The sequence below is a fragment of the Silurus meridionalis genome, chromosome 6, assembly GCF_014805685.1.
Source record: "Silurus meridionalis isolate SWU-2019-XX chromosome 6, ASM1480568v1, whole genome shotgun sequence".
Lineage (NCBI taxonomy): Eukaryota > Metazoa > Chordata > Actinopteri > Siluriformes > Siluridae > Silurus > Silurus meridionalis.
The window spans coordinates 34,105,447-34,126,550 of record NC_060889.1 but is presented as its reverse complement, the minus strand read 5'-3'; the positions used below and the strand labels follow the sequence as shown (position 1 = coordinate 34,126,550).

At 40.6% G+C, this 21,104-nt stretch overlaps 1 protein-coding gene and 1 long non-coding RNA gene across 2 annotated transcripts in view; one reads left to right on the top strand and one right to left on the bottom strand.

Moving 5' to 3' along the window:
* The first annotated feature begins 187 nt into the window (after positions 1-187).
* On the top strand, positions 188-474 carry LOC124386921. The gene is made up of 2 exons (XR_006926053.1): positions 188-270; positions 342-474. It is a non-coding gene; the product is annotated as an uncharacterized LOC124386921 (long non-coding RNA).
* Positions 475-12,381: 11,907 nt separating this feature from the next.
* LOC124387579 overlaps positions 12,382-21,104 on the bottom strand; it is a 17,999-nt gene continuing 9,276 nt past the window's right edge. Inside the window, 10 exon segments of the mRNA XM_046851989.1 lie at positions 12,382-13,056; positions 13,458-13,513; positions 13,919-14,002; positions 14,136-14,210; positions 14,503-14,595; positions 15,183-15,314; positions 15,417-15,665; positions 17,387-17,677; positions 20,828-20,898; positions 20,900-21,101. Coding sequence (XP_046707945.1) covers positions 13,054-13,056; positions 13,458-13,513; positions 13,919-14,002; positions 14,136-14,210; positions 14,503-14,595; positions 15,183-15,314; positions 15,417-15,665; positions 17,387-17,677; positions 20,828-20,898; positions 20,900-21,101 — 1,256 coding nt within the window. The 3' untranslated portion in view covers positions 12,382-13,053.

Below are 21,104 nucleotides of genomic sequence, written 5' to 3'. Positions count from 1 at the left end.
ACAAGACAGAATACAGGGACAACCGGTGTCTCTGACTGTCTTCTAAATTAAAGAGTGATCAATTGAAAAACCAAAATGGGGCTCATCCTTGCAGAAGTGTGTGTGCGTGTGTGTGTGTAAGAGTATCTCAGGCAGTTGCAACAAATCGGACAGCATTATCAGGATTGATCATTGCTGTTCTCTTTAGCCTACAGATATGGACACTGCTCTGAGGCAGATTCTCCAGCAGAACCAGAAGGAGAGGAGATGCAGAGAAGAGAAAACATCAAGGTAGATACATTCCTCTTCATGTAGATGTACACACATGAAGCTTCTCTGTTCATCTGCATTCTGTTACACAGAAACGAGTCATGATTGAGATCAAACTGCAAGATGAAGGACAGCAGACTGAAGGACACAAAGAACCATCAGAAATGGGTGAACAATATCAATGACAATGAAGCTATAAGAACAGATAAACAACCCTATAATATATTACAGTGTTTTATATGTTTATCTCTGGTGGTTTAGTGGTTAGGATGCGGCGCTCTCACCGCTGTGGCCTGGGTTCAATCCCGCACACACACACACACACACACACACACACACACACACACACACACACACACACACACTTGTATCCTCATTGCATTACAATTTGTATATATATATTTTTTGTTTCTTCTGTGTTGAAGGTGAATCTCCTCCAGTGTCTCTGATCATCAGTCCCAGCAGAATTCAACACTTTACTCGTGACTCTCTCTCACTGAGCTGTGAGGACCAGAGTAACTCTACTGGATGGACAGTGAGACGATACACAGACAGTGAAGGAGTGTTAGATTGTTCACAGTGGGGATCAGTTACAGGATCTACATGTTACATCAGCTTCCTCTCCACATCCTACACTGGAGTTTACTGGTGTGAGTCTGAATCTGGAGAAAACAGTAATCCTGTCAACATCACAGTTCATGGTGAGTCTTCATGTAGTGTGTTTACTGTTAAAGAGAAAGAGAAATGTTTCATTTCAGAATATTCAGAACATCAGTAGTTTACAATTCAACAAACTGTTCAAGAAATTGATTTTCCTCTCTACATTAATTAGTAAATATTATTGTGTAATTCTGAGTATGGATGTGTGTAAGTCATGTTTTACAAACTGACTACAAGTTCACTTACATACTCACACTGATAATGATAATACAATTAATCAATTACTGATAATCAATCAGGGACATCAGAGAACATGTGATTTCTCTCTGTTTATGGTGATTACTGCCACTAATTCATTTATGTTTAATGTTTAACCACCAGCACCATCAGGGACTTCTCCAATTCTAGACACAAATTGTGCCAAAAAACTTCCCTACATTCAAAAGAAGAAACAAGAACATTTTTCTACCAAATCTTCCTTTTTTATATTGTAAATGTGATTTTCTGTGTTCTAGATGGTGATGTGATTCTGGAGAGTCCTGTTCATCCTGTGACTGAGGGACATCCTCTGTCTCTACACTGTTTATATCGTAACACAAATCCCTCAAACCTCCGAGCTGATTTCTATAAAGATGGATCAGTCGTCCAGAACCAGACTACAGGAGAGATGATCATCCATAAAGTCTCAAAGTCAGATGAAGGTTTCTACCACTGTAAATACCCAGAGAGAGGAGAGTCACCGAGAAGCTGGATCTCAGTCAGACGTGAGAATTTAACATTAATTTCTATCTTTTTTTTTTTTGTAGAAAGCTTTTAACAGTGGACAATGTCTCAAAGCAGCTTTACACAGAAATCATATCACTATTTATTTAACTGTAACTTAATAAGTTGAACTCTGTATCCCTACATAATATAAGCTGTAGTGTGTAGTTTATGTAAATCTGTGTACAAAATCCAGAGTGTTCACATGTCATATTACTCCTGTGCGTAGAAATAAGCATTGATTTACTTGTGCTGCAGTTTGAGTTAAACATGTTCAGTTCAGCATGAATAAAGTGATAGTCTAATTATTTTGTATTCTGTATCTGGTCCATCACATGTAGAAGCTCCATTCTCAGTGCTCATGCTGATCAGTAGTGTAGTGACGGCATCTCCATATCTGCTGATCACCATCATTCTGCTGGTCAAATGTTACAGAGCTCGAGGTAAGAACTCTTTCAGTATCTCTACATTTCACATAATGAGTCACTTTGATGAGTGCAAGAAAAACATTCCACTCAAATCCACACCAGTGTTAAAGCACATGATAAAAATGTATTTACAGTAAAATGTAACTGTGAGTATGATATGATATAAAGTTTGCATCTGACAAATGCTTTAATTGTAGTTTTATTTTACCTTCACCACCTTCCCTTTACCACACCTTCATAATGTACATGAAGTAAAAATAGGAACAATAGTGCAGAAGTGGATTCTATAAGTAGATGTTCTGACTTTTCCATCATATTAACAGCCTTTAGATCATCTTTAACTTTTAAGGTATAAAATTAAGAGGTGAAATTTTAAAAGCATAAAACAGTTGGTAATAAACTGGTTGTAATAATTAATAAAGAAACTCAGATATATTTTGCAGTTACTGAAGATGACTTAAATGGATATTTATTTTCTAAAACATTTTTTTCTGAATCACTGTCACTCGTCACTTCACTCTCATTCATAAGCATTAAAACAAACCCTCTTTAAACTGTGTTCAGGACGAGATCAAATGCAGTCTGGTTGCTTTTCTGCCATAAATGATGTGAATTTCTTTAACAGCTCACACTGATGAAGACAGAATTGAGAATGCAGTCATAGAGGAGTGAACAAAGTTTATTTACAAAAAGAGGATGCATTTACTGTCAAATCAGCATTTTATTATTGCTTATTGCTTTGTGTGGATTTTAAAATAATACAGAAATGTTATTTTAATGTTATGCTGTTATTTGTTCTGCATTTTATAGCATCCTCATTGTTCTGACTGGATTTGTTTAGTTAAAGCCTGCAAAACTCCTCATGAGGTAAAATTTATCATGTGTGTTATAAAGCCCACATGATGTAATAAATAAATAAATAAATAAATAAATAAATAAATAAATAAATCTTTAAAAATATATTGTTCAAGAGAAAATGTTGATGAAGTGTTTGAGGGTTGAGTTTCCTTCTGCAAAATATAATTTGACATGTGGGAATTAAATGTGTACCAATGTAGTCACCTGCACCTTCAAACCTCAAAACATTTCCTGTAACTGTAACAATGCTTTTAAAAAGCACAGAAATCAGCACAAATGGTTGTTCAGAAAAAAAAAAGCAATACGTGCTGGACCTCCGTTAACACAAATCATACCATAGTAGAGTTTAATTCAGACAGAATAGAATAAGATGAAACAGTATCAGGTGAAAGATGGAAATCTGCATTGTTTGAGAATCTAAAGACTAGAAGGTGTGTTGTGTGCTAGAACATGCACTAGTGACATTTGCTTTATATCCAGAGAGTGAATATGGTTTCAGTTGCAGGATTTGAGAATGAAAATGTGCAGTGGAATAGTTTCCAGTGTAGGTTGTATTTTCTGTAAAGGTGACTGCAGTCAGAGCGGTTGGTGAGAAGCTCAGTGTTACTGGAGTTAAAGGAAGTACATTTTTTGCATCGATGCAAAATAAAAACAAGTTCATTGGCTGTTATCTGAATTATGGTGGTGAACATTTATTGTGTTTTGTGTTTTCTCAGTATCAGTTCTACCACTACTGTATATGTACTGCTGTGTTTTCTTCTTTTCTTTGTGAGATTAACTCAAGCTGAATTACAAGGAGTAGACTTTCAATCTAATTAAATAATAAATAAATAAATATAAATAAATAAATATATATACATATATATATATATATATATATATATATATATATATATATATATATATATATATATATATATATATATATACACAGTGCCCTCCACGATTATTGGCACCCCTGTTTAAGATGTGGTCGTGGACCTCTAAAATTCTCCTTTTCTTAAAACAACATAGAACCCAAATGCAAAAAAAGAAAAATCCAACCTTTATTTAAGTACATCACTTTGGTGGTAAAAAATCACACATTTAGAAAAAAAACTTGAAATCATGTGTGCCACGATTATTGGCACCCCTAACAATTCCTCTGAAAAATTTAATTTTTTTTTTATATATTTTCTGTAGTTGCTAAGGTTGGTCAGGGTATCTAGGGACTTTTAATTAGTAATTCATGATTTCCTGTTTCCTGGGGTATAAATATGACATGACACAGAGGCCTAATTCTCTTACCCATTTGTCAACATGGCAAAGACAAGAGAACACACCATTCAAGTAAGGCAGATGTGTGTCGACCTTCATAAGTCAGGCAATGGCTACAAGAAAATAGCCACCGCCTTAACTTGCCGGTATCTACAGTCAGAGGAATCATTAAGAAGTTTAAAACAACTGGAACAGTGACAAACAAGGCTGGAAGAGGTCCCAAGTTTATCTTGCCACAACGCACAGTGAGGAGGATGGTAAGAGAAGTAAAAAAATTTCCCAAGCTCACCGTCACAGAATTGCATCAAAGAGTGGCATCTTGGGGTCACAGAGTCTCCAAAACAACCATCAGACGCTCTCTACATGCCAACAAGCTGTTTGGGAGGCATGCAAGGAAAAAGCCTTTTCTCACTAACACTCACAAACATAAACGTCTGGAGTTTGCTAAGCGGTACTGGGACTTCAACTGGGATCGTGTGCTTTGGTCAGATGAGACTAAGATTGAGCTTTTGGCAACAAACACTCTAAGTGGGTCTGGCGTAAAACAAAAGATGAGTATGCCGAAAGCACCTCATGCCCACCGTGAAGTATGGTGGAGGATCTGTGATGCTGTGGGCCTGTTTCTCTTCCAAAGGCCCTGGGAACCTTGATAGGGTGCATGGCATTATGAACGCTTTGAAGTACCAGGATATTTTAAATAAAACCTGATGGCCTCTGCCAGAAAGCTGAAGATGGGTCGTCATTGGGTCTTTCAGCAGGATAATGATCCAAAACATGTGGCAAAATCTACACAAAAGTGGTTCAGCAGTCACAAACTCAAGGTCCTCCCATGGCCATCTCAGTCCCCAGACCTCAACCCAATCGAAAACCTGTGGGGTGAGCTAAAGAGAAGCGTGCATAAGAGAGGACCCAGGACACTGGATGATCTAGAAAGATTGTGCAAAGAAGAATGGTCAAAATCCTCTCTGTGTTCTCCAATCTTGTGAAATGTTATAGGAGGAGATTAAGTGCTGTCTTGTTGGCAAAAGGAGGTTGTACAAAGTATTAACATCAGGGTGCCAATAATCGTGGCACACATGATTTCAAGGTTTTTTTTTCTAAATGTGTGATTTTTACCACCAAAGTGATGTACTTAAATAAAAGGTTGGATTTTTCTTTTTTGCATTTGGGTTCTATGTTGTTTTAAGAAAAAGGAGAATTTTTAGAGGTCCACGACCACATCTTAAACAGGGGTTCCAATAATCGTGGAGGGCACTGTATATATATATATATATATATATATATATATATATATATATATATATTAATACATGTTCTATTAAATAAATGCATCATGAATTCACTGATTTTAATTTTTTCACCTGGTAGTAATAATGTATTATATGATGTACAAGTAAAAACACTGAGAAAATTCTTGTGCCTTTTTCAATATTAGCATTTTTACAGTTAAAAAAATGTTTTTATATAATGATGTAAATAAAAATATGAACCAAGGCAAAGTTTACTTTGTTTCAATTGTAATTAGTGCACATATGAATCTTTATTTTACTGCTAATGTCAAGGATCCACCTGCCACGCCCCCTTTGGTGGCTCTCTATGCCTCCGCTCTCCCTAGAGCTCCAGGTTTAACCACGCACACCTGGAGCTCATCATCACTCATGCCTCCACTCTCTCTGAAGCTCCAGGTTTAAGGAGGCACAGCTGAAGCTTATCATCACTCCACCCTGCTCCTACAAATACCCCTCACTCACATTCACTCCCCGTTCGTTATTGTTTATGTTGGACTTCCCGTACTGCATGTTTTGGCGTTTCGGTGTTCATACAGGACTTCTCTCATCCGTTTCATCCAGACTCCAGAATCTGCAGCTGCGCTTCCCTCCTGTGCATCTCGGATGGAGGATTCGCTGTGCCACGATGAAGCGACGGCCAAGCTCCGCCTCTGGAAACACCCGGAAGCACCCACCACGCCTCCCTGCGGGTCTTATGGGATTCCCGGCTCGCTTTTCCGGTGATATGGCGGAGTGGAGCGTTTTCGTATGGAGTGTGGGTAAATATATGAGCTTCTATCCCTCCTCTTACACCACCGAAACAGCTAAAATCAGGCGCCATATCTCCCTCTTGTCTGGAGACTCTCTCTCGCCAGTAAGCTGTGGAGCTGCTCGAGGGGATTTCCGTCAGGTACTCATTTCATTGAGCTTCTCACGGGGATGTTCGGGGTGAATCCGGCGTATCTGCTGTGCCACCCTCTCGATTCTGAGCAGGTTCCACCCCAGGGTTTCCAGAAGGACTATTTTCCACTCAAAAGTCCTGAAGAGCTCCGTTCCACTCCAGAGTCCTGAAGAGAGCTCCGTTCCGCTCCAGAGTCCTGAAGAGAGCTCCGTTCCGCTCCAGAGGCCTAAAGAGAGTTCGGCGTCGTCCCAGGACCTCCAGGAGAGCTCGGCTTCCTCTCAGGACCTCCAGGAGAACTCGGCTTCGTCTCAGCACCTCCAGGAGAGCTCGGCTTTGTCCCAGCACCTCCAGAAAAGCTCGGCTTCGTCCCAGGACCTCCAGGAGAGCTCAGCTCCGCTCCAGGAGTCCACAGAGAGCTCCTCTCTGTCCCAGAGCGTCTCCGAGCTCCTCTCTCCTTTTAAGGAAAATAGGTCCCCTGGTGGTCTAGTGGTTAAGACGCAGCGCTCCCACCGCTGCGACCCGGGTCAGGGGACCATCCCCAGCCACTCTTAGTGCCGGTCCCAAGCCCGGATAAATTGGGGAGGGTTGCGTTAGGAAGGGCATCCAGCGTAAAAACATATGCCAAATCAAACGTGCGGAGGATCCGCTGTGGCGACCCCTAACGGGAGAAGCCGAAAGAAACTTTAGAAGAGCCAAAGGTTGAAAAGTAAAACCTACGTCTTTGTTGTCCTCTAGTGGTAACTACAGGTATATTTTTCATAATTTCCGCTAGTACTGGATTTTTATGAAAGGTTTATTTTAATTCACCTGATCATCTTTGATCATCAGTCTGCTCACAATCTATATTAAATAGTGTTGACATACCTGAATGTTTCCAAACGTAGATCATTCACTTAATGTAAAATAAATATCTACATGTTTTATGTCTTCATGTAGGAAAGCAAGCATAAAATTAGATTCCTCATAGGAACTTTATTAACAGTAAAGGAAAAGTCATATCACATGCGTTCACCAGCACAACATTCTCTCTTCTTCTTCTTCCCTCTTTCCTCTCATGTAAACCTCTATCAGGAAGCTTGAGTGCCATCTAGTGGTGCATTAAAGTAAGAACATGGAGGATGGAGGCCAGCCACGCACCATTTGTGTGCGCAGAGCAGATAGTTCAGGGCAACGAGCAGATGTAGCAGCAAATTCCTCCTGAGATACGGCAGTCGGGCCAGTAGCTAGTAAAGCAACAAACTCGGCTCTGTATCTGACTCAGCATCCAGTAAAAGGCAGGGGCAGGCGTGATAAACAATCTGCTGTATGATTTTCAGATCCAGCACGGTACTCAACTGAGTAGTTAAAACAAAGCAACCGAGCAGCCCACCAGGCTATGCGTATACCAGCTCTATCAGTCCCTTTTGTGGTCAACAGCGTCGTTAAGGCTTGATGGTCAGTTCGCAGAGTAAATTTGCGACCCCACAAGCAGGTCCTCCACTTCTTCAGCGACAGTGCGTTCTTGACCATCAGTGTATACTTGTGAGAAGACAGCGCCTAATCCGTAAGCAGACGCGTCAGTAGAGATGACCACTGGCAGCTCTGGGTCAAACAATGCGAGAGCAGGACTGTGTACAAGTAGCTTTTTTATCTCAGCCAAGCTTTGTTCGGCTTCATCCGACCAGCAAAATCCACTCTCATCTTTAAGGCATGCACGCAGAGGCACCACTACAGAAGCAAAATTGGGAATGAATTTGTTGTACCATGAGAGGAGACCCAGCAGAGAACGCAATTGTACAGCATCTGATGGTGCAGGAGCATCAACTATTGCGGTGAGATGTTCCTGATCCAGCTGAATACCCTGTGATGTCACCACATGTCCTAAAAACTTCAAGCTCTGCTTTCTGAATTGACATTTAGACTCATTCAGCAGCAACCCAGCATCTTTGAGACGTTGCAGCACACTCTCTAACGCCTGATCATGCTCCTGTGGTGAGCGTCCCCACACGATGATGTCATCTAGATAATTTGCAACGTTCTGGAGTCCTTTTAGAATGACAACCATCATCTTCTGAAACGCAGCTGGCGCCGATGCCAAACCATAAGGTACCCTGCAGAACCTGAAGAGACCCTCGTGTGTAATGAATGCAGTGAGATCCCGGCTGTCTTCATGAAGAGGTACCTGATGGTATGCACTTTCCAAGTCTATAGTTGAAAATACAGTCGCACCTTGCAGTAATGTCATCATCTCCTCCATATGTGGCAATGGATAGCTGTCTACTATAACTGCCTTGTTGGGCCCTCGCAAATCCACACACATGCGAATCCCTCCCATTTTCTTTTGGACCACAACAATAGGAGAAACCCATGGAGAGGAGTCAATTCTTTCAATTACGCCTGCATGCAAGAGCCGATCCAGTTCTACGGAAACAGCATATCTCACAGAGAAAGGTAAGCGACACAGTTTGTGTCTGACAGGGGGTACAGAGTCAGAAATATTAACCTTGTGTGTAAAATTTTTTACACAGCCCATTGCAGGGCGCTGTGATGTAAGGGTGGAAAGGGAACAGACTGAAGCAGATTGTGGCGGCAGCAGCACAGTGTGACCATCAAATCGAAGCTGGAGCCCCTTAATCAGGTCCATGCCTAGTAAAGCTGTGCCATTTTTCACGACAAAGAAGTGTGCAGGACAGGTAAGGCCATATTTAGAGACCGATGCAGGTAAACATCCTAGTACTGAAATTGGCTCTTGTAGATAAGTAACTAAGCGGGCAGTAGGAGCTTTTAACGGCACAGTGCGGAAATGCTGGTCATACAGTTGTTTCGGCATTATGGACACTGACGAGCCAGAGTCAACTGTAAGTTGCAGAGACACAGGTGTAGCAGTAGGCGTAGCTGTTATGGTTACATCACACATTAATCGGTCACTAGGTCCAGGTAGGTATAGAACACAGACTTCTGGTAATTCAATTGAATGAACTGAACGAGTAGGAGCAGAACGCCAAACTCTTGCAAAATGTCCAGTCTTATTACAATTCTTACATTTAGCAGATGCAGCAGGGCAGTTCTGTGCGTTTGCCAGATGTCGAGCAGAGCCACAGCGGAAGCATGTCCGAGCTGTTGAAGCAGAAGCTGAGGGCTTTGAAGAGGTATGTGCTTTGGCCTTCGGACGCTGTCGTCCATATGCAGGTGTGGTATGTATGGCGTGTACTGGAGCAGAGGTGCTTGTAGACATTGATTTTGCCTGAGCATCAGCAGCCTCTAGTTGTGTTGCTATTGTAATAGCAGTCTCCAGTGTCAGTTTAGACTCCACTAATAATCTTTTACGAATGCGAGGGTTAGCAATGTTTTCAACTACCTGGTCATGCAGCATGTCATCCAGATTATCAGCAAATTCACAAGTTGTACCCAAATCTCTTAATGCAGCTATGTATTGCACCACAGTTTCATCAGTCCTCTGTACACGTTTCCTGAAGGCATGTCTTTCCACAACCACATTTCTTTTTGGAACGAAGTGCTCTTCCAAAGCTTTAATAGCATCTGCCAGACTCTCACCAGTATTAGGCAGTGTATAAAACAGTCTCTGACCTTCAGTTCCAAGACAATGAAGAAGCAAAGCACGTTTTCTAGCTTCCGGCCAGGAATCTCCAGTCGCATTAATTACCAACATATAGTTTTGAAACATCTTCAGCCATGTTACTAGTGGTATTGCAGGCTCACCGGGGCAAGGCAAAAAATGATTTGGAAAAGGAGCACTTACTGAAGCCATCTTCAGGAACTAATGTGGAGAGAAAAAAAAACCGTCCTCGTCGCCAATTTTGTTATGTCTTCATGTAGGAAAGCAAGCATAAAATTAGATTCCTCATAGGAACTTTATTAACAGTAAAGGAAAAGTCATATCATGTTTCATTAGTGTCGTCCCCCTTCTCTTCTCTGTTGGTACAGTTAAAATGGTTAAAAAAGTTGAGAAAACAAAAAAAATCGCTTTTCATAAATAAAAACTGAGAATTAATTAGATGATTTATTTTAGCAAAGTTTTTAGCCGTTTTATTAGATACATTAATACTGTATCTAATATTTACAGAATAAACATTTTACATTCTATTAATGTTTTCTTCTTCTATCCAAGAAGGTTTTGCTGTAGATGTAGAAAATGCAGTATTATATACAGTATTGTGGAGTGAATAAGTGAATGTAATTTGTGCTTCATGGTGTGATGTGAGAAATGAAGAGGATGATTTTCTCTATATTACAGGATCTGTATGCAGTTTCCTCAGGTTTATTTCATTCAGGTTTGTTAGGTGTGTATGGAGGTGTGGAGCTGCTTTATCCTGCTTATGGCTGTGATCAATATAGAGTTTAATCCCAGGAGCAGTGGATGAGTCCATTACAGGAGACCATACACACATACAGTACATTCATACACACATACAGTACATTCATACACACTCATTCATACACACATACAGTACATTCATACACACTCATTCATACGTTATTCAGTCATTTAGAGGAGCCAGTCCAACTTCCTGACTGTTAAAAAAGTGGAAGAGATCCACATATAGAGAACTTGTTTAACTCCATTCAGACAGCAGCCTGAGCTCAGGATTAAACCAGGAACTCTGAGATGGCAACAAGACCCACTGCACCACCATTAGCCCCTTATAACCGCACCTCATCACCTTCCAAACATCTCCAAATACAAACATCATCAACTTTCTTAAATCTTCTAATATAAACATATTCGCCACCTTCCATACATCTCCAAATATAAACTTTATCTGCCTCCCCCTCACCCCATCCTGACCATGTTCTACAGAGGGACTATTGAGAGCATCCTGAGCAGCTGCATTACTTCCTGGTTTGGGAACTGCACCGTCTCTGATCGCAAGACCCTACAGAGGATAGTGAGGACAGCTGTGTGACTGATCTGCACAACCCAGACTCAAACACACAATCGTACTCACTTCACACATCCATGTCTTCAGCACCATCCATATTACATCACTTCACTACTACAAACTGTTTACATGCTGATCTTTTCTTTTTTTAACTGCTGCTATTGCTTTTTTGAACAAACCATTTTGTTTACATTTTGTTTAATTACAATGTTCACTCCTGTACTCAGTTCTCTTTTACACACCGCAGTGTGTAATTTACAACAGCTTTACTGGCAGTGCTATTTTGTGTTTTGTGTATTTGTCCTACACCGTCTTGTGTTTTCTTTGCACTGTCTGTCTTGCACTGTTTGAAGTTGCACACGATGCACTTTATGTGGCGAGGACACTTACTAATCCTCAGCTCTGTGTTTTCCTGTTATGTAGCTTTATGTTGTTTTATGTAGCACCAGGGTTCTTTAGGAACGTTGTTTCATTTCACTGTGTACTGCGTCAGATATATATGGTTGAAATAACAATAAAAGCCACTTGATAATCATCTTCCATATATATCTCTATATATAAACATCACCTTCCATACATCTCCAAATATAAACATCATCGCCTTCCATACATCTCCAAATATAAACTTAATCATCACCTTCCATACATCTCCAAATATAAACATCACCTTCCATACATCTCCAAATATAATCATCACCTTCCATACATCTCCAAATATAAATATATAGATTAAGTTAGAGAGAGAAAAGGCCTGTTTGTGATGCTGCTCATTCAGTGGCACTTCTTGGATTTGATCTTAATGTTCATAGACTGGTTTTGAAACTGATGAGAAAATATTCTTGAACAAACTGAACCTGGACGAGTGACTGGTTAAATGATTTTATTGAATGTATTAATTGAAAATATAACCAACTTTAAAAAAGAAAATGTTTGAAGAGAAATTGATTTTACTTAAAATCTCCTCAGTGACTACATGGTACATACATTATCAAGTAAGTAAATATAAACTACTACTAATCATGAAGTCTATTTATAAGATAAACAATTAAACAAGTGAAATAGTTATACAAGGACCTTCATGCATTCCTGATGTTCTTTGAAACACTGTTCAAGTTTGAGACTTTCTCAAATTTCTTAATGCATTTACTAGAGTCTTCATAATACAAGCTGAAGTTACTAATCCAAGAGAAGATTCTGTTCATATAAATTTAATTCGTATTTTATTCTGCAAAGCTGTAAAATTGAATTAGACACATGTGGATTTTTTGCCTGTGTACTGAACTGTTCAGATCTGAACTGATCTTTACTGTTGTTCCATTCCACCATTCTGGATGAACTGGAAGCACAGATACTGTAGATCAACCATTCAAATGCAAACGTAAGATAAACATTTGTAATAAATCACTGCAGCAATATTATTTTAGTCACAGTGTCTGGTTTCATGTGACTTTTCAGCAGGTCTAATTCTCCTCAAAACTCATCCTAATCAGTGCATAAAATCCAGCTGGTGGTTTGGTAGATCATTAAACTCTTTAGAATGACTTAAACCTTCTTTTAAACCTCTGTGGTTTACACAAATCTCCAGGAACATTCTGATATTGTGGGAATGGTTGATGTGAGCAAGTTCACAGAACAGCTTCCAGGTTTAGGCATCATCCAAGTTTAGATTAAAGAATTTGAAACATTTAGCATCTGAAAATTTTATGAAAAACAGAAGACAAACACAACTCAGAGTTTTCCAGCTCTCACGCTGATGTCTGTAGCTTCATCAGTGTAGAGAGACACACAGCTCACTGCAGAGAGAGGAGATGCATAAGGTTGCATTGATATGGTTAGAAATCCATTTCTCCTGATTTTACTATCAATGATGGTAGAAAATTTACTGAACAGTTTGGAAGAATATCACAGACTAAAGCAGCAAATTAGCAGATTATTCATCTATTTTTAAACATATGACATACAATTAACGTTGTGAAGGAAGCTACCAAAATAACACGTATGAACCGTTCAGACCATCACAGGTTTAAGAGGGTTTTGTGAATATTGATTTTTGTGTATATGAAAATTGTAATGTTTTTGCAGTTGTCTTGTTTCTGCTTGTGGCCCAAATTCAACCCACTGTACCTTTAAACCTATTTCTTACTTCATGGTGTGTGGATTGTCTTTAAAGCTTTATAAATATAATGTGTTTTACCTTCATGTTATGATCCAGCTCTGAGTAAACAGTATCATCACCCACTCTGGTCTTTTCTAATTTGGGGAAATAAACAAATTGTTAGTTAATTTCCTAAAAACCTACAGTTTATCTACAGCACTGTTCAATTCTCAACTAAATTCTGATTGGTCAGCTACATTTAAGTACATTATTTTTATTAAGAGATGCATAAACAATGACTGTTTATAGCTGCTATATTGAAAGTGAGAACAGGAACCAAATTGATTTTGAATAATTTCCCCATATGGAATGGAACTATATTTTAAAAAAAAAGGCAATGTTCTGTAATCAGTTAAAACATGTAGTGACTGATACTGTCTGTGGTAAAAGGAGAATAAAGCACTTGACGCTATTATAGGAAAATAAAACTCCACTTTTTAACAGCACCAAACAGTGTTATATTCATTACATCATTACATACAATTCTTTATTACCTCTACCTTGTGCTCTCTTCACTTTTTTCATAGGTTTTAGTTGAACCTCAGCGTAAGTCACATCATTCATGCCGAGTTGAGCATCAACACCTGCAGAAGCAGAGAACAAAACCATCTCAATGATCTTTAGGAGTATAATACATGACTGAATGTGATTACTTCCTGGGTTTCTATTTTAATAAATACATCAAATGTGCATAATTTAACATTAAAAACACTCCACCATTCTTCCTGCTTGTCTTCTTCTTCTTCATGACCTGTGTGTAAGTAACTTCACTGCTCTGAGCTGCAGCTTCACCTGAACACAGTGCAGTGTGTTAATCACTACAGGACACTTCTGAACTTTACTGTATAGAGTTCATCTATAGTTAAGTCTCTAATAGTGAGAGGAAATGTCTAAAATAAAATAAATCTACTGTTCCACTCGTATCTGCCTGATCCACTGTCACATAAATGTGTTCATTTCCTATATAAAGAACAAAAAATCTAAATACAATATCTGAAGTGAACATGAAGATAAATTACAATAAAGTGAGAATTTTCTAAATGAACAGATGCAGAAATGATCAGTCACTGAGACAGAATCTGACCAGTCTGAAGTGGTTTGTGTCCTGACTGAGAGTCTTCAGCTCCTGATCGCCTCTGATTCTGCTCTGATATCTGACTGGATTTCTGCTGCTTTTCTATAGAGAGAAACAGATTCTACATCTGAACATGATGTAAATAATTCTTCAGCTACACAGAAATACCTCAAAAGTCTAATTACAGTAGAAATTAAGAAATTAATTATGAAGAATTAATTCATATAATAACACATTGCATTTAGTGCATTTACTGTAAAGTCAGATTTTACAACTTAAATATAAAGACAGAATGTAGGAAATAAATAAAAGCACAGATTTCATTATAAAACGAGGTTTAATATTAAGTTTAAAAGTCAATTAGGATTAAAGCTAGTGGCAAGTTTTGTGTACTATTTTTGTTTAAATTAAATCAATATGCAAATATTATTACAGTACATTTCCTCTTAATAATTGTAGACATTTTTTTTTAATCAATCTTAGCTGGACATATTAACTTAGAACAATTTATTTTGGGTTTAAGATTTGTATTTTATAAAATGAACACGTGGTGTTTACCAAATTACAGCAGGCATCTCTATATTTAAAACATCCAAATATATTAAATTTGTCATTCATCAAATAACGTGTATGTAAGTTTTTTTCTTTGTCATTTGCATATGGTTATGAGTTAGCTTCAGTTATCAGACCTTTCTTCAATTTGTAGAACCACAGCAGGATCATTAATATCATCAAAATGATGAACAAAAAGGACAAACTCAGTCCCACAGCCACTCCCACTGTTTCACCACTGGGTCTAGAACCTGAGATTGAGACAGAGCCTGGACAGAAAGAAGACCACATGTTAAGCTTTTAAACATTGCAGATATAAACTGCATTATAAAAATATTTCACAAGGATTGAATTAAAAATAAATTTCTCACGTCTGACTGAGATCCAGCTTCTCAGTGACTCTCCTCTCTCTGGGTGTTTACAGTGGTAGAAACCTTCATCTGACTTTGAGACATTATAGATGATCATCTCTCCTGTAGTCTGGTTCTGGATGACTGATCCATCTTTATAGAAATCAGCTCGTAGGTTCGAGGGATTTGCGTTACGATATAAACAGTGTAGAGTCAGAGGATGTCCCTCAGTCACAGGATGGACAGGACTCTCCAGAATCACATCACCACCTAGAACACAAAAAAATCTAAATTAGAATATAAAAAAAGTCCTTGTTTCTTCTTTTGGTTTTTCAGCACAATTTGTAACTAGGATTGGAGAAGTCCCTGATGGTGCTGTTTGCTCTGTACAGATATCTACTGTAGTGAAGAAGCTCAGTGTCACACTAAACTAATACTATCATCTGACGTGCTTCTTCAGACTAGTGGATGTTGTACTAATGAACAGATGACAGGAAATAAAAGTGATCTGGAAATATTACATAATAAATGATGAACATTAAGCAGACTGTAAACTGTGTTGTGTGAAAATATCAAGAGGAGAAGCTGCAGCATCTTCTACAATACATGTAACTTAACAAAACACATGATGCTGTTTAAATCTAATGTTTAATAGAGTGTGTGAGGCGACACTACTGAGTGTGTAGAGCAGCATGACTGAAGAGTGTGTGCAGAGAAACAGTCACAGATGACAGCACTGAGCTCTATGCTCTTCCTCTCCACTCCATCATCTACATCTTTACTTATGATTGAAGGTAAAACACACTGCACTTTGCATGTATTTTTAATGATGAAGCTCATTGATATAAAACAGGTTTCCACCTTGCACTCTACATTACAGACACAATTTAAATATCATAACATTAAACATAAATGAATAAGTGGCAGTAATCACCATAAACAGAGAGAAATCAAATGTTCTCTGATGTCACTGTGTCAAGGATCCACCTGCCTCGCCCCCCTCAGTAGCTGTCACGCTGCATTGTTCTGCTGCTCCCGGCATTAATGAGAGAGGTGCGGCGATTTCTGGAGGGACCTTGAGTGTGACTATGCTTACAGCGGAATTTTGAAGCACGACTGTGCCCTGGGGAAGCTGGGAGGAGGTCCAATTCTCTACAAAGGAGTCACTGCCCCAACTTCCCTGTGGGCACCGTCATACCCCAAAGTCTGCTCCAAACTCCCGCAGAAGGCGTGACTTGGCCTCTGAACTCCACCGTGTGCAATGCTCGTTCTCTGGACTCCACGGAGGACATTGTTCTGCTTCAGATTTTTACGCCGAGGCGTCACTCTGTTCCAGATCTTGAAGAGGCGTCGCTCCGCCTCAGATCTCCGCAGGGGCGTCGCTCCGCCTCGGGTTCTTCCCGACCTTCCCCGGTTTCTTGGTGGTGCATTCCAGGCCTCCTTCTTCGATGTCAAGGATCCACCTGCAATGCCCCCTCGGTAGCTGTCACACTGCCTCATTCTGGTTTCTCTCGTTACCAATTCCCCATATAAGCCTCCATTCCAATCTCACTCTTGTTGGACCTACTTAATGGCTACAGTGACCGACCTAACCCAAGACTGCCAGCATTTCCTGCTGGTTCCGTGGATTACATACCTTCCCTGTGGATTGTACCTGTTCCAAGGATTATACCGGCTTTACGGACTCAACCCGCATTACGGTTTGTACACTCTCTGACTCTGTATTGTGCTCTGTTTACCTCAATAAACATGATTGATTATCAGTAATTAATTAATTTTAGTATCATTATCAGTGTGAATATAATTTAACTTGTAGTCAGTTTGAAAACATCACTTACACACATCCATACTCAGAATTACACAATAATATTTATTGATTAATGTAGAGAGAAAAAAAAAATATTCTTGAACAGTTTGTTGAATTGTAAACTCCTGATGTTCTGAATATTCTGTAATGAAACGTTTCATTTTTCCTTTAACAGTAAACAAACTACATGAAGACTCACCATGAACTGTGATGTTGACAGGATTACTGTTTTCTCCAGATTCAGACTCACACCAGTAAACTCCAGTGTAGGATGTGGAGAGGAATCTGATGTAACATGTAGATCCTGTAACTAATCTCCACCGTGAACAATCTAACACTTCTTCACTGTCTGTGTATCGTCTCACTGTCCATCCAGTAGAGTTACTCTGGTCCTCACAGCTCAGTGAGAGAGAGTCACGAGTAAAGTGTTGAGTTCTGCTGGGACTGATGATCAGAGACGCTGGAGGAGATTCACCTTCAACACAGAAGAAGCACAAATAAATATATGTGCAAATTGTAATGCAATGATAATACAAGTGTGTGTGTGTGTGTGTGTGTTCACAATGATGTCTATTCATTTGATAATAAAAGTCGCAGTCCAGAACATGAGACAAAACACACACATTTAACATGAAATAATCATCAACATAAAAGCTGCAAAACACCAGATGTTATGTATAAAGAACAAAATTAAATCTGTAAAAACAGAAAATATTGCAAAGGCAGAGAAAATAGACAGAATGCAAAATTTGCAATGCAAAAAAAATAAATAAATACTATTATTGTGTTGGTTCCCTTTGATGCTAAAACAGTTCTGACCCATTGATCATTAACAGCATGAACTTTCTCAACAGTTTGAGCTACAGGAGACTACACGGACCAGCCTTCGCATTAATTAGCCTTAACCACCAACGACCCTGTCGCTGGTTCACCACTGTTCCTTCCTTGGAGCACTTTTGATAGATTCTGACAACTGCAGACCAGGAACAGACCACAAGAGCTGTAGTTTTGGAGATGCTCTGACCCAGACGTCTAGACATCACAATTTGTCAAACCCCATTCAAATCCTTACGCTAGTCCATTTTTCCTGCTTCTAACATCAACTTTGAGGACAAAATGTTCACTTGCTCTAATAAATAATTCCACCCACTAACAGGTGACATGATGAAGAGATCATCAGTGTTCTTCACTTCACCACTAATAATGTTATAATGTCATTGTCAAGAATCCATCTGCGACGACTGTCATGGAGCCGCCATTTCTGCCGATCCTGGCGTAATCACACACACCTGGGACTCATCTATCACTCATTCCTGGCTCCTATATAAACCCGTCACTTTCACTCACTCACTGTCCATTATTGTTCGTAGATATGCGCATCCCTATGCGTTCTTTCCGTTATTACACTCTCTCTACGGCCATGCTTTCTCCCAAAGCGCACCCCGGATTACCCCTTTTCCTCCCATGCGTTTGCTCCTGGACTATATGGACATCGCCCCTCCAGGGCGTACCACGGATATCTCTCTTTCTCTCTCCGGGCTTCTATGAACTGCCATGTGTGTGTGTTTGTGTAAAACTCTCTCTTCATTAAACATACTCCGGCTTTTGTCCCCATTTTTTGCTGCATGACAGAATAACAGACCTCCTAAAAGGAATAAAAGAGAAAAAAAGGGGAAAAAAGAAAGGAGAAAGAACATGATTGGTTTACCGCCGTGGTTTCAGCATGATCCGAACTACAGAGGGAGGACTCGCTCTGCCAGGGTGAATCGGCAGCCGAGCTCCTCTTGGGGAAACACCCAAAAGCATGCTGTCATTCCTCGAGGATTATGCTCGCCGGCTCCTAAACATACAGTTCGAGAGCATTGTGGAGTTCCTGGCTCGCTTCTCCGGCCAAAGGGCTGAGTGGGGCGTGTTCTTATGGAGTGTCAGCAGCCTCCTCTCCTACCTCTCCATCACTTCCGAGAAGAGCTTCCAAGAGATCTCTGCTCTGCCCCCGAGTTCCCCAGAGCTCCGCTCTGCCCCCGAACCACCACCTGGCCGCGAAATGGAGGTCAAACCGCCGCCTGGCCACAAAAGGATGTCAAACCGCCGCCAGACCACGAGAAGGAGGTCGTACAGCCACCGGGACGTGACATGGACAAAACGTCGTCGTCAAACCCTTCCGGAAGGCCTGTTTTGCCTCCAAACTCCTCAAGGGGGGACGTCTAGCTTCCAAGCACCCCTGAAGGCAGAGTCACACCTCCAAGTGCACCCAAGGATGACGTCTCACCCCTAAGTTCTTCACAAGGTGACGTGACACCTCCAGGTTCCTTCAAGACGACGTGACAGCCCTGAGCTCTTCCGACAGCCACAGGTCGTCTACAGAGCCATCCGTCAGTGGGGTCACTCATCTGAGGGCAACCCCACAGCCCCAAGCTCCTCTGCAGAAGACGTCCCACATCTAAGCTCTCCTGAAGGCGATGTTACGCCTGCAAGCTCCTCTGAAGGCGACATAATGCCTGCGAGCTCCTCTAAAGGCGACATAATGCCTGAGCTCCTCTAAAGGCGACATAACGCCTGCAAGCTCCTCTGAATAGGAAGTCTCGCTCCCGAGCTACTCTGAAGGTGAAATTTTGCGCCTGAGCTCCTTTGAAGGCGACGAACGCCTGTGAGCCCCTCTGAATGCGATGTAACGCCTGCAAACTCCTCTGAAGGCGATGTCTTTCGCTCCCAAGCTTCTCTGAAGGCGACGTCTCACCTCCGAGTCATCCAGCCCATCAGCCCTGTTGAGAGCTCCACCCAGCTTCCGTTCGTCACAAAGGATATCGTGCCAATCCGGGTTTCTGTGGTGGGCGTAGCTCCGTTCCAGGCCTCATTGGGGGGGCACCCCTTTGTTCCAGACCCATGCTCCGCTCTAGTTCCCTATTGTGGGTGTCGCTCCGCTCCAGACCTCCTCCGAGGGCGTCGTTCAGAGCGCTGGGGTCGCTGCTTGGTCACTGTCCTCCGCCGAAGCGTCTCTCCGCCTCCGGTCCCTGCTGAATGCGTCTCCATGCCTCCGGTCTTTGCCCAGCCTCCAGTCTTCGCCCTGCTTCCTGTCTTTACCGGGGACGGTGCTCAGTCTCCGATCTTCGCCAAGGGTCTCGCTCCATTCCTGGCCTCCGCGTGGAACTGTGCTCCGTTCCGGGCCTCCGCTGAGGGAGTTGTTCCGTTCAAGGTCTTCAGAGTGGGCATTGTTTGGTTCCGGCTCTCTGGTGTATATTTATTTTTTTGATACATTTTAAACAAATCAGTTCTTTTCCTCACCAGAAATGGCAAAGTTTAAATATAAGAAACAAAATCAAAACTGAGGAAAAGAGGAAAATCTTGCAATTGTTACAAAGACATAAAAAATGGCAAAGACAAAGGATTAAACAGAGAATTATTAATATAAACAGTGTTTAAGGGAAAAATAGGAATAGAAGCCCATGATCAGGAATCACATCAGCTCAGAACCATGGCATTTCTCATAATTGATGCAAAAGGTGTAATTGTACTTGGGTCATTTATCTGCTTTATTTGCATTAACAAAGAAATACTACATACATTTCCTCTTATACTTATATATTTATTTCTTTGATACTATTTAAAAACAGTTTATTTTCCTCACCAGAGATCCATAGAGGCTGTGGATTGCTGTACAGTGTGTAAAAGGCTGGTTCTCCTCTCTTTCCTCTACACATAAACTCCTGTGTGATGAAGAGCAGAAGGACTGAGAGTGTAGGAGCCTCCACATCCTCTGCTGCTGTCTAAAAGAAGCTCCACATACACGATAAAGCCTTGAGTATTTTGTATTGCAGTTACACCGTCTCTGTAGGGAACAACTGTGTACCAGCTGAATGTCCAGTGTGTAGAGGAGTCTGTAACCTCACAGCTTCGAGTCACTG